Source organism: Falco rusticolus, chromosome 6 (assembly GCF_015220075.1).
Source record: "Falco rusticolus isolate bFalRus1 chromosome 6, bFalRus1.pri, whole genome shotgun sequence".
Lineage (NCBI taxonomy): Eukaryota > Metazoa > Chordata > Aves > Falconiformes > Falconidae > Falco > Falco rusticolus.
This window is the reverse complement of record NC_051192.1, coordinates 173,282-185,339: the sequence shown is the minus strand read 5'-3', so window position 1 is coordinate 185,339 and position 12,058 is coordinate 173,282. Positions and strand designations below refer to the sequence as shown.

At 40.9% G+C, this 12,058-nt stretch overlaps 1 protein-coding gene across 1 annotated transcript in view; it reads right to left on the bottom strand.

The window, feature by feature from the left end:
• SOS1 (SOS Ras/Rac guanine nucleotide exchange factor 1) overlaps positions 1 to 12,058 on the bottom strand; it is a 51,976-nt gene that overhangs the window by 28,377 nt on the left and 11,541 nt on the right. The window contains 8 exon segments of the mRNA XM_037393179.1: positions 2,344 to 2,442; positions 2,547 to 2,657; positions 6,437 to 6,580; positions 7,081 to 7,290; positions 11,171 to 11,304; positions 11,307 to 11,331; positions 11,860 to 11,936; positions 11,939 to 12,002. Coding sequence (XP_037249076.1) covers positions 2,344 to 2,442; positions 2,547 to 2,657; positions 6,437 to 6,580; positions 7,081 to 7,290; positions 11,171 to 11,304; positions 11,307 to 11,331; positions 11,860 to 11,936; positions 11,939 to 12,002 — 864 coding nt within the window.

Here is a 12,058-nt window from a genome sequence, read left to right as displayed (position 1 = left end):
AAACTGTTATTTTACATAGTTAGTTTCTTATATAAAAGTTTGCGGACTTTCAGGTTGGTTGGGGGAAAACACAGCCCTTAAGTTCTATGCTAATATTCAACAAAGTTACACAAGGAGCTTCAGCTAAAAATATGTATTTGTGCATTCCTGGTGGCCTGCCAAGCTTCAGGAGGGCTTTTGTTTCTAAATAGGATAACCATCAGTGGATAGAAATTTACTTTTTTTGTAGTCTGAATAGTTAGAAGGTAACTTTGAGATCCATTTAATAGATAACTTCAAAGTATGCAAGATTACAAAACACAGCTCAAAGAAAAATGCTAACTTTTAACCTTTACCCTTAAGTGTATCTATATTCAAGAGAAATCAGATTTTTTTTCCACTACTTTGCCATCATTTTGTCTCTTCATACCAAAAGATCACTTTCACAGTATTTTTAACTCGATTATTCAGATATGCCTACAAACACTAAATCAGATCTCTTACCATATGAAAGAATTCAATACAACCTTGCACCAGTGAAATTGTCACGATTACATGGCTAAATAATTCCACCCATACCCTTCCACAGCAAATACCCTTCTGTCAGGCCATTCTTAAACATAACCAAGCTGGAAAATGTTTGAAGATTCCAGATATAAGAAAGAAAATATTATTTTCAGCACAGACTACTCAAGGGATTCATATGCTGTGTGCACATGTAGGTACTAATTACAGATGAAGCCACTGCCATGAGAGTGAAGTATCTCTCTGTGTGCTCCTATTATCCATCACTACCCATGATGTGTATTACGTCTGACAGACCACAGCAACGGTGTCTCACTAAAATGTGAGATGAGCAACACAGTGGGAAGAAAACCTGGAAGGTTATCATGAACAGAACAAAATCCAACCCAATAGCATCAGATTTACACAGTGTGTAGGATGTGTGTAAGCAGAGCATGAACGGGAGAAGAATTTTACATAAAGCATAGGTCAGGAGTTGCAAAAGATTGATAACCTTCTGGAGGTGGGCTTAGCTCAGACTCCAGTTTTCCCTAAAAAAGGTGAACATGAGCTGTTCCCTATTTCCATAAGCACACATGTCCTCTTACCCCCACTACAACTATCAATGGCAAGAAGCAACACAGGATGCCTGCGTGTCAATGTTAATCCTTTACATTTTGTGTATTACGTAAGACAATACCATGTTCACGTGGAAGTATGCAAAGCCACCAGGTACTGCATTTTGAGACTATGTAATAAAAGCATGAGTAGAGAAACCTTGCAGATCTTTATCATACAAAATGCAGACAAGCTCTATCTTACCTCCCTTTCAATGGACTGTCACAAAAGGAAATGCTTAACACATTAAAGATGTCTGAAAAGTCAGACCAAACCCATGAGGCTAGGCAAACACACCAAGCCTACCTTCCAAAATTCAACAAAAGCACGTTATACAAGATAAGCTGCTTGCAAAGCTGTATGTGTAAATCTAAATCCCTAAAAATGCTGTTAAAACTGTACACTTAGGCTCAAAGATGACCTAAAAACTGGGTTATACAAAGACAACCAACCAAACATTCAAGAAAAACACATCTAGATTTCTTCAAAAGAGCAGAGATATAGTAATTAAGTTTGGAATGCTGTATTCCTTACGAATTTTCATTATACTCAAATGACTTTGTTACTTAAAGTTTTCCTAAAAGTGCTCTACACTCCTTAAAGATTATTATTCAATGCTAACTGACAAACGCCCCCAAAAAACACGTTGTAGCTATTTTCTCTACATGTGTATGTTACAGAGCCTTTATTGTTACCCTACTGATGTGAGGTCTCATTACAAAAAGCCCAAGAAGAGTATAAATCAACCAAGCCCTGCCTTTGGAAGAAAGTTATTACCTTTACAACCACCAAGGGATGTACACTGCAAGAACACTGAAGATTTTAAGAAAATAAAAAGAAGTCTGAAGGGAAATCTTCCTGTGATTTTAAATTGACAAAGTAACAGCTTGAGAAAGCCTTTGACATTTTCTGTAATACAACCATTTGCCATTTTCTTTGACCATTGTCAAAACAATAATTCCAAGAATATGAGTATCTAGATCTCTATTGCTTTCTAAATTAATAACTCCTCGATCATGCAACACAAATCATGAGCTACTGTAAAGCTTCCATGAAATTACAAACTGATACTCAGTTAGCTATACTACGCAGCAGAGCATATAACCTGCTTTTCTTTTGTCATATCAGCTTTATTATTCGTATTCTAGTAAAAGGTTTTACACCTAACTGAACGCACAAAGCTCTGTTACCCAACACTGAGAATTATGAAAGAAAACCATCAGATTGACACAATATTCTTACTTTTAGCAGTTCAAAGTAATGAAGACAGTGGTAAACAGGGGCAAGGAGCAGCCGGGGTAGAACATACTGAACAGCTTCTTTAAAGCCTTCACCTATTGACTAGAAACAAAATAAGTTTCAGTCTTAAAACAATCAATATATTAAAGCAACAATGTAATTAAAATAGTAATATCAATAGTATGACTGACTTAGAAGAAAGTTACCTGTAAATAAAATGCTGCTCCTGGCTTTGATAATTGACTTAGAAAATGATCGTGAAAACCGGGTCGCAAAATATCTTGTGCATATGATTCATATGGATCAAACGCTAGTTCCTAAGAAGAAATACAGAAAAATGTTACAAAACTGATTTATTACCTAAACTTCGTATTTCTTAAAGCAAATACATATACTACATAGGAGAGACTTTTCTGCTACTTTTTTCCAGAACACCTATAGAGAAGAATCAATACTTTCACATGCACAGACTCACGGAGTACTTTAGTCTGGAAGAGATCTCTGGAAGTTGACTGGTCCAACTCCCTGTTCAAAGCGGGGCCCACCTCAGGGCCAAAGCCAGACCCAGCGTCAAACATAGTGATGTTGCATAGGGTCTCATCCAGTTGAGTTTCAAGTATCTCCAAGAATGGAGGCACCAAAACCTCTCTGGGCAGGCTATTTCAGTGTTCAGTTGTTCTCAACTGCAGATTCCTCCACTCCACCCCTGCATCTAATCAAGATTACTCTTTTTACCGTTCGTGCACACTCTCTCTCACCTCACATAACAGTTCTCTACTGTGAGTCCCCAGTAAGAGCCTGCTTCAGACTGTTCTACACCTTCCCTTCAGGTGTAGACTGAAGACAGCAGTAAGATCTCCCTTCTCAGACTTCTCTTTTTAAGACTGAATAAACCCAGTACTCTTGACGCTCTTTGTGCATCATGGCCCTCAAGTCCTTAGTCATCATGACAACCTTCACGTATAAGCCTATCTTGTACTAGGAAGGCCAAAACCAGACACAGTGTGCCAGACATGGTCTGTGCAGCAGTTGAGAAATCATCCCTCGACCTGCTAGCTACACTTTTCCTAATAAAACCCAGTAGGCACTTAGCCTTCACTGCCAATTCCTGAGGATTTTTGAGCCCTGTTGAGCAGTACTGCTCCTCAGCGAGGCAGCCAGACCATTGCATAGGGTTGTTTGGTCCAAGGTGCAGAACTTCATGTTTGCCTTTAATCATCTCTATGAGGTTCCTGTAGGTCTATTTCTCCAGCCTACCAGATCCCCCAAGCAGTAGCCCTGTCATCCTGTGTGTCCTACCACAATTTGGCATCACTTACCAACTTGAGGGGCAGACCTCCTCCCACAACACTAATACAGACACTAAACAGTATAAGCCTCAGTATCAAACCCTGAGGAATGCCACTAACCACTGGCCACCAGATGGACTTTGTATTGCTGATGACAGCCCTTCAGGCCTGCCAGCCCAGTCAATTTCCCACCCACTCTGTAATTCAACTAGCTAGTCAGCTTGGTGTCCTGCAGAGTACAAGGATACTAAGCAAGACCTTCAGCACAGTCTCTCATAAGTTCAGATAAGGGATGTGAACTGCTCTTTCCTTTGTCCATGGAGCCAACCATCTCATAGAAAGCAGGCAAGCTGTTCAGGTACAGTTTGCCCTTTGGAAATCTGTGCTGGCTGTTGCCAATCAGCTTCTAGTCCTTCACATCGCTGGATGTGAATTCCACAAAGATTTGCTGATCTTCTCAGGGACTGAGGAGAGGCTGGCCAGCTTCTCGTTTCCAGGATCATACTCATCAGTCTTTTTGAGACTGGGCATAGCATTTTATGTCCAGTTACTGGAGAACACCAAAAACTCACCACTAAATTTCAAGAATTCTAGACAGCAGCCTTGCATGACATTTGCCAGCTGCCTCAGCGTTCTGTCCTGCCCCATAGGCTTGCATATAGCCTTAGATCAACAGTCCCTAAGTCATTCTTTGACTTTCACCTCTCTCCCTCGATCTTTGGCAGCAGGCCTAACTGGGAATCCTGGAAGCACATCTTGCCAGTAGAGACCAAGCAAAGGAGACTCAGGTACCTCAGTCCATTTCATGTCCTCCAGCACAGGGTCTCTCAGCCCATGAGCAAGATTTGTGCATTTCCTACCATCATCTTTTTCATACTGTTTTACCTATACAAGTCCTTCTTGCTTTGCACCCCTCACTGAGTTTAACTCCAGCTGAGCTGCAGCCCTCTTAATACCATTTCTACCTGCCCAGACAGTGCTTCTACATTCCTCTTGGGAAGCCTATGTTTCTTTTTGAATCACAGAATCATTTAGGTTGGAAAAGACCCTTAAGATCATCCAGTCTAACCATAAACCTAATACTACTAAGCTCACCACTAAACCATGTCTACATATCTTTTAAATACCTCCAGGGATAGCAACTCAACCATTTCCCTGGGCAGTCTGTTCCAGTGCTTGCTAACTCTTTTGGTGAAGAGTTTCTTCTTAATACCCAGTCTAAGCCTCCTCTGGTGCAACCTGAGGCCCATTTCCTCTTGTCCTATCACTTGCTACTTGGAAGAAGAAAAGACCAACAGCCACCTTGTTACAACCTCCTTTCAGACAGCTGTAGAGGGCAGCAAGGGCTCTCCTTAGCCTCCTTTTCTCCAGACTACATAACTTCAGTTCCCTCAGCCACTCCTCACAGGACTTGTTCTTTAGACCCTTCACCAGCTTTGTTGCTCTCCTTTGGATGTGCTCCAGCACTTCAATGCTCTTCTTGCAGCGAGGGGGCCAAGCCTGGTTTAACAGGAAACTCCAAACCGTGCTTGTCCTTGCCTCCCGCTACACCTACCCTTTTTCTTAGGGACTGGGAATGCATATAACCTTGTGCTCTGAACACCTTGCCTTTGAAAATGAACCAGCTTTCCTGAACCCTTTCTATCCTCAAGGAAACCACCAATGTGATCCTGCCTTCCAATTCCCTAAACAAGCTAAGTCTACTCTCCCAAAGCCCAAAGTCTTCAGTTTGCTTATCTTCTGTGCTTTTTTCAGGACCTTAAACTCTACCATCTCTACCACCTGCAGCTAAGACCGCCATTAGCTACAACGCTCCTGCCAGTTCTTCCCTGTTCATAAGAGGTCAAACGCCACACACCTTTCTTAGTTGGCCATCAGCATGTGCCATAAAAAAAAGAAATCTTCTGGATTACTTAAACCACAGATAGTTGTCCACCCAGTAGATGTCTGGAAGGTTATTCTCCCAAGAGAACCAGGGCCTGGGATAAGGAGACAACTCCTACTTGTTTAGAGAAGGTTTGGCCACTTAATGACTGGGCAGTCTTTGCAGTAGGAGCCTGACCACAACGTGCCCTTTGGTAGCCTCCTCCTCTGATCCTTAACCATTCAACCAGCTCATCGTTCATTCCTTAACAGAGCTCCATGTATTTGAAGTGATTTTTTGTCAAGCCTCCTGGCCTCATCTTCCCCACCTGTTCTTCTTGAGTGCTTGTATTTGTTCATACAGCCCTCCACCATGCAGCCCTTCCTGCCATGTCACTAATTCAGTCACACACCTCTGCAACTGCGCACAGACTCCCACATCCTTGTATCTGTACATGGGCACATGTACCCTGGGGAAAGAGACACTTCAGATGAACCTCTGGTCACCCCACCTTCTCAGGAGGAAGGTGCAAGGGCCTTTGTTGTTGTGCCTTCTATTATGCACGTCCCTTTCTCCTCTCAGTTCTTTAATCTGCAAACTTCAGTCTCCATCCATTTTGAACTAGAGGAGTCTAGTTCAAAAGCTTCCTCACCAGCTTAGCAAGCCTGTTGGCAAAGCAGCTCTTGTTCCACTGTTGAAGTCTAGTGACAGGTGTTTTTTCCCCACCATGCTCTAAAGTTTAAACAGCCCTATATAAACTATGGTTTAGAGACTAAAAAGGTAAAAGCACTCTCAAAAATGGCCACCCTATTCATAATGGTGAGGCTGGAAGAAGAGATCTCAACCCAAACAAAGGCAGCTAGAACAGAGATGCACTTAGCATCGAAGTGCAAATAATTAAGACACACGTGAATAGCAAAAAAGCCCCCAAGTATTTTCTCACCTCTGCCATGTCTTCAAAACAGCTGCCTACTAGTGGATGAGGACTACCTTCATCTGTCATTTCAACAGTGTCTTCTATATGACCCAATAACTTCACACTAAGTTCATGAATGTCCGATATACGACTAAATATGTTTTCCACATCCTGCAAAAAGCAACAGAACCAGGCAAAAGTCAACAGGGAATTGGACACAATTTCTAAAAGGAAGAATGTTATTGCAAAGCTATTCTGTTATTACAAGAAAGTCAAGCACTTCCTTAAACAGAACAAGATTTTATAACATTTTATTACATACTTTCTGTATAATTTATATAAGATCATAGAATGTTTAAAATAACGACTGTATTTATAAATACACAAACATTTACAATGATTCAAACATGGCAAGGAACAACAGTGACAGATCTTAAATTACAGGCCTGCAAGTGAATGTAGTAAATTGGGTGGTTTCTTCTGCAGTTCTACAAGACCCATGCTTCCCCCTAAATGCTCCTTTATTATTTCTATTTCAGAACTTGAGACAAGTGCTTGCTCCTCTACTGATGTTATTTAAACTGGACAATAAATCTAGATGAACACTTCTAGAACTTAACTATAGATATTATAGTAGGGGTTTTTTTTGTTTACTGTTGTACAATACTTACATGAGATGAAAATAGTTTGGAGTTGGAGGCATATGGCTCTCTAAAAACTCTGATAATGAGATTTAGTTCCCTTATATATTGTCGAACCTCTGCCATAAATGACTTCACTAGGTCATAATAGGTTTGCTCCCCTGAGGTGGATGGTTCCTCATCAGATAAAGTTAGTGCACTTAAATCTTCTACATCCTGATGGAACATATCCATTAATACCTACGTAGCAATGAGAAGGAAAAATCCACAAAGTGAGAATAATTTCTTTTCAAGATGTACCAGTAAGTTCCCAGTAAAGGAAACCTATAATTCCCATGAAATCAGACTGATCAGCAGTAAGATTTGTGTATTATCATTCTGCAATTGGTTGAGCATTACAAAAGCAATATTCATTGCTATGAATTTGCAAGTCATAATTTGCAGCAGTAATTTCTGAAGAATTCCCAGTCATTTAGACCAATCCAGGCATCTCTCCAAAAGTGTAGTCCTAAAATCAATTATAATTTTAAGAGGTCTATGAAGTATACAAACACATTTAGCATTTAGTTGTATTCTATTACTCTGAATTAGCTATACATAATCTAAGTTTCTGAAGACACTATATTACCTGAAGTCAAAAAGGTTGTGCATTTTTGGCTTTTCAGCTTTAGCTTTAATAGGAAGTCACACATGATCGTGCTCAGAACCCTGTAATCTATCTGTGATGAGTACTGGCCTGACCACACACTGTACATGGACTGGTTTCTGTCCTTAGTAACTCCCGAGTTCTCTTGTTAAAACAGACCCTCAAGGAAGGGCACCAGCTTCGGAAAAGGTGGCAGTCACTGCAAAACTACATAGACAAAAGGACCTCTAAAAACTCTGACTACCAGAGGTCCCAATTCATACCCAAGCAAGGCTTACCAAAGACAAGCAATTAATAATTCAAACTTCAAGAAGAGTGGGATCACTGAACACTTCTTCCAACATGGTATCTGAGCCAGGAGACATTACAATGACTTAGCAAGTGGCAAACAAATCACACTCTGCATTGTTTCCATGATAAAGAACATCTCAAAGGCAAACTAAATTGCCTGCAAATTAGTAAAAGGCATCCTAATTTGAAGTTATCTTTATCAGAAAGAAAACTAAAGAGGGTCCAGAAACAATCCACAATGATGCAGCAAATGTTAACAAGCCAGCACAAGTTGTAGTTCAATGTAGAAAATAACTTTGTTCTGGGATAGACAGATGGGACAGCACTTATAAACAAATCTGCTGCCCAGAGCTACACCCCTTCCAGGAAGTCATGAAGCATATCAAACATACATGTGAACTTCGAAATAAACGAGAACTTAAGTGTTGCTTGCCAGCCTTCCTTCTGAACAGGTAAGAGGTGAAGCAATGGCAACCTTTGCCTGTTACTGCAGAGACCAACATGATTGCTGTCAATCCGTGAAAAGAATGAGGAAAAGACTGCAGGATCAAAGCTGCAAATAGCCCAAGAACCCACGAGGAAGGCTAACCCATTAAACAGTGAACTCCTTTTTAAAATGGCAGAAAACAGAATGAAAAAGTGTTTTCAAAACTAAAAAACCGGAGATCAAAAATTAAATTCTGAATGAGCCACAGCCACAACAAACATGACATTTACCTGGTATTTACAGTAAAAGTCCTTCTTCTTTAAAGCACATTACAGGCACTTCTCCAGAAGACATGTCAGTTAACCAAGCTCTTGACTACTGATATTAGATAAATTAACTATCCTGCAAGAGAATTCTTGGGGATCTGTAAGTTCACGATGCCCAGTGGAAAAGAGCCTGGGGGGGCTGGCTGACGGCCGGCCCTGTGCCCAGGTGGCCAGAAGGCCAACACATCCTGGCTGGTACCCGGAACAGCGTGGCCAGCAGGGCCGGGGCAGTGCCCGTCCCCTGCGCTCGGTGCTGGTGCGGCCGCCCCTCGAACCCTGGGCTCAGCTCTGGGCCCCTCACTGCCATGGGGACGTGGAGGGGCTGGAGCATGTCCAGAGCCGGGCAGGGGCTGGGGAAGGGGCTGGGGGCGGGGGGAGCTGCAGGGGCTGAGTCTGGAGGAGACTCAGAGTGGGGGGATCTTATTGCTCCCTACAGCTGCCTGACAGGAGGCTGTAGGCAGGGGGTGCCGGTCTCTTCTCCCAGGTAACAGGGACATGACAAAAAGGAAATGGCCTCATGCTGCACCAGGGGAGGTCTAGGTGGGATATTAGGAAAACTTTCCTCACTGAAAGGGTGGTCAGATACTGGAACAGGCTGCCCAGGGCGGTGGTGGAGAGACCATCCCTGGAGGTGTTCAAGAAGCACTGGATGCAGTGCCTAGGGACAATGTTTAGCGGTGGACTTGGCAGTCCTGGGTTAATGGTTGGACTTGATGATCTCAAAGGTCTTTTCCAACCTAAATGTTTCTGTAATTCTATGATACTGTAGGAAATTACATGGAGTAATGCAGGTATTCACGGAGGCCCCAACATCTGTAACTTTACTTCACAGAAGCAGCTCTAGCACACACTTGAGCTAGAAGATTGCTGGCTGTAATTCACAAAGTGGGTATCTCACTACTATGAAATCCACAGAAACATTTAAAGTAACTATACCCAGATATTGAATTCAAAGCAATCAGAAGCATGAGCAGATAGTGGAAGAAAAACAGATTGCATTTTAATGGAGTTTTTTGCAGACAAGGCAAAATTTTCCAGAAGGATGGATGCACAAAAACAAGTGTGGAAGTATAAAACAAACGGCACCCCAGGCCAAGAAACCGTTCTGGTCATTTTGTCTCAAGAAATAAAACCAAGCAGAAGACATTATGAGAATGAACATAATATACTACAAAGTATCTCAGTGCAACTGGAAAGAAAACACCTTAGGAGCACCTGCAATAGCTTGTTCTGCTGAGGCAGTAAACCAACAGGCCTGATTTAGAGCCTTTCAAAAGTTCTTCTGTGTACATATCAAGCAGTTCCTCCAATGTAATGTAATGGAAGTTCCTAAATCAACTTCATCACAGCTCTTCTGCTCATCACCTTTCCTAGGATAGAAAGAAGCATGCAGCAACAGCACTTGTTCCTGTTATTATTCTATGACAAATATTCAAATGTACCCCTTCAAACCTGCCCTAACACCCAGGCAGATATGCCCAAAGGCAAAGAGGCAGCCAAGACTACTGTCCTGACTGAGAAGGACTTGACTCTTCAAGACCTCACCAGATACCTTAACAGAGAGTAAAGAAAGGTGAAGAAAGCAGGATGAAAAAAAAGCAAGTAGGAAATGAGACAAAGGCATTAACTGAAACACAGAGACATTCCCAATTGAAGATATTAACATAGACGAAGAGAAAAATACTGGAGAGGCAACAGATCTGAAAATCCTTAAGACTTCAGCAAGATTAGAGATTCTTAAATCCCAGCACTTAAAAGATTGATTTCAAGCTTGTTCTTTAAAAATTGGAAAACTTGAGATGCTAATGAGGTGGCCACAGAGCTAGAGTGCAAAGGCACCTGAGACACAGGCAGGGAACCTTGCCTATCCCTGTTAGAGAGAGGTAATTCCTGTCTAAATTAATGAATCTTCTGAAACTACAAGACTACCTGCAGATAAAAATACGGACTGCTAAGGGAGGATTAGGCTGAGATGCCAACGCAGGTGGGTTTTTTGTTTTAAAATGTTGGACCATCAAAATGCTTTTTACATGCAATATAGCCTTAAGTGATTTTGGGAGAACACCCAAGCTTAATTTCAGCCTTCTTTTTCAAACTACAAAAATAAGACTCCACTATTACAGGTTAGGAAGTTAAATTTTATGTTAGTGCTGCTGTTCACAATAATTTTTAAAACATTCACACATTGCTGAGGTTAGGCAAGCGATATCAAAAGGAAGAGAGACTTAACTATTAATAAGCACAAGCAACAGCTCTGTAAGTTCAATTAGCTATTTGGTAGCTTTGCTTTATTACAGGAACCATATTTTATGGCAGCATTTTCTTCTTTCAAAGCTACAACACTCCATGTACTCACTAAGGAATAGACACTGTCCTCTCAAAACTTAACTAAAAATTCCTGTTGACACGAGAAACAAGAGTTAGGCTTACCTTATCAGCACACATTGCTACTTTAATATCTTGTTTTGTAATCTCATAGTGTCTTATATTCCGCACATAATTCCCAACCAATTTTAAGATGTCTGCAGAAATGTATTCTAATACTGCCACTATGTAAACAGACACTGGTGGTCAATTTTGTAGCCTAGAAACTTCCTGAAAGGGAAAAAAACCACAAAACAAGTGTTTCACTGTCACTCAGTTGATGAAATACACACCATAGGTTACAACTAAAAAACCAGTAAGTTAAGAATCCAGCTCAATAAACATTCACCACATATCACAGTCTGTTTTAGTAATAAAAACACAGTAGTCTGTAGGCCTAGGGAGGAAAACTGTCATTGGTAGATGTTGCTCTACTAACTGAGCAACTGTGGAAGTGACAACAGCCAACGACTGTCCCAAAAACATCACTTAAATGTTTAGTTTCTTGAGCATTTTGCTAGTCATACAAAATGAAACAACAACAATCAAATTCATAGCAAATGAGTTGTTGGCTTTGTTTGTCCAAGAGAGAATTAACTAATTTTAAGTGAAAAAAATACATGCAATTAACTGGAACACTTAAAACTATGTAACAAACATTCTTATCTTTTTTGTTTACATTTCAGGCAGCATAAGACATTACATGAAACACTACAATAAATTAACACTTCTGTGTATTCTAAAAGCAAGATTACATCACTGCTTACCTTTAATAAGGGATGGATTTTTTCTACTGGGAGAGATAATGGATTTCTTCGTTTCCTTTTCTCATAGCATACTGGGCATCAGCTATTGCCCACTTATCAATAGGATGGGGAAAAACTTTTTGAACACGATCCTTAAAAAAAACAGGACTAAAGGGTAAATGCACAATCTGAATGAGCTTAGCAATAG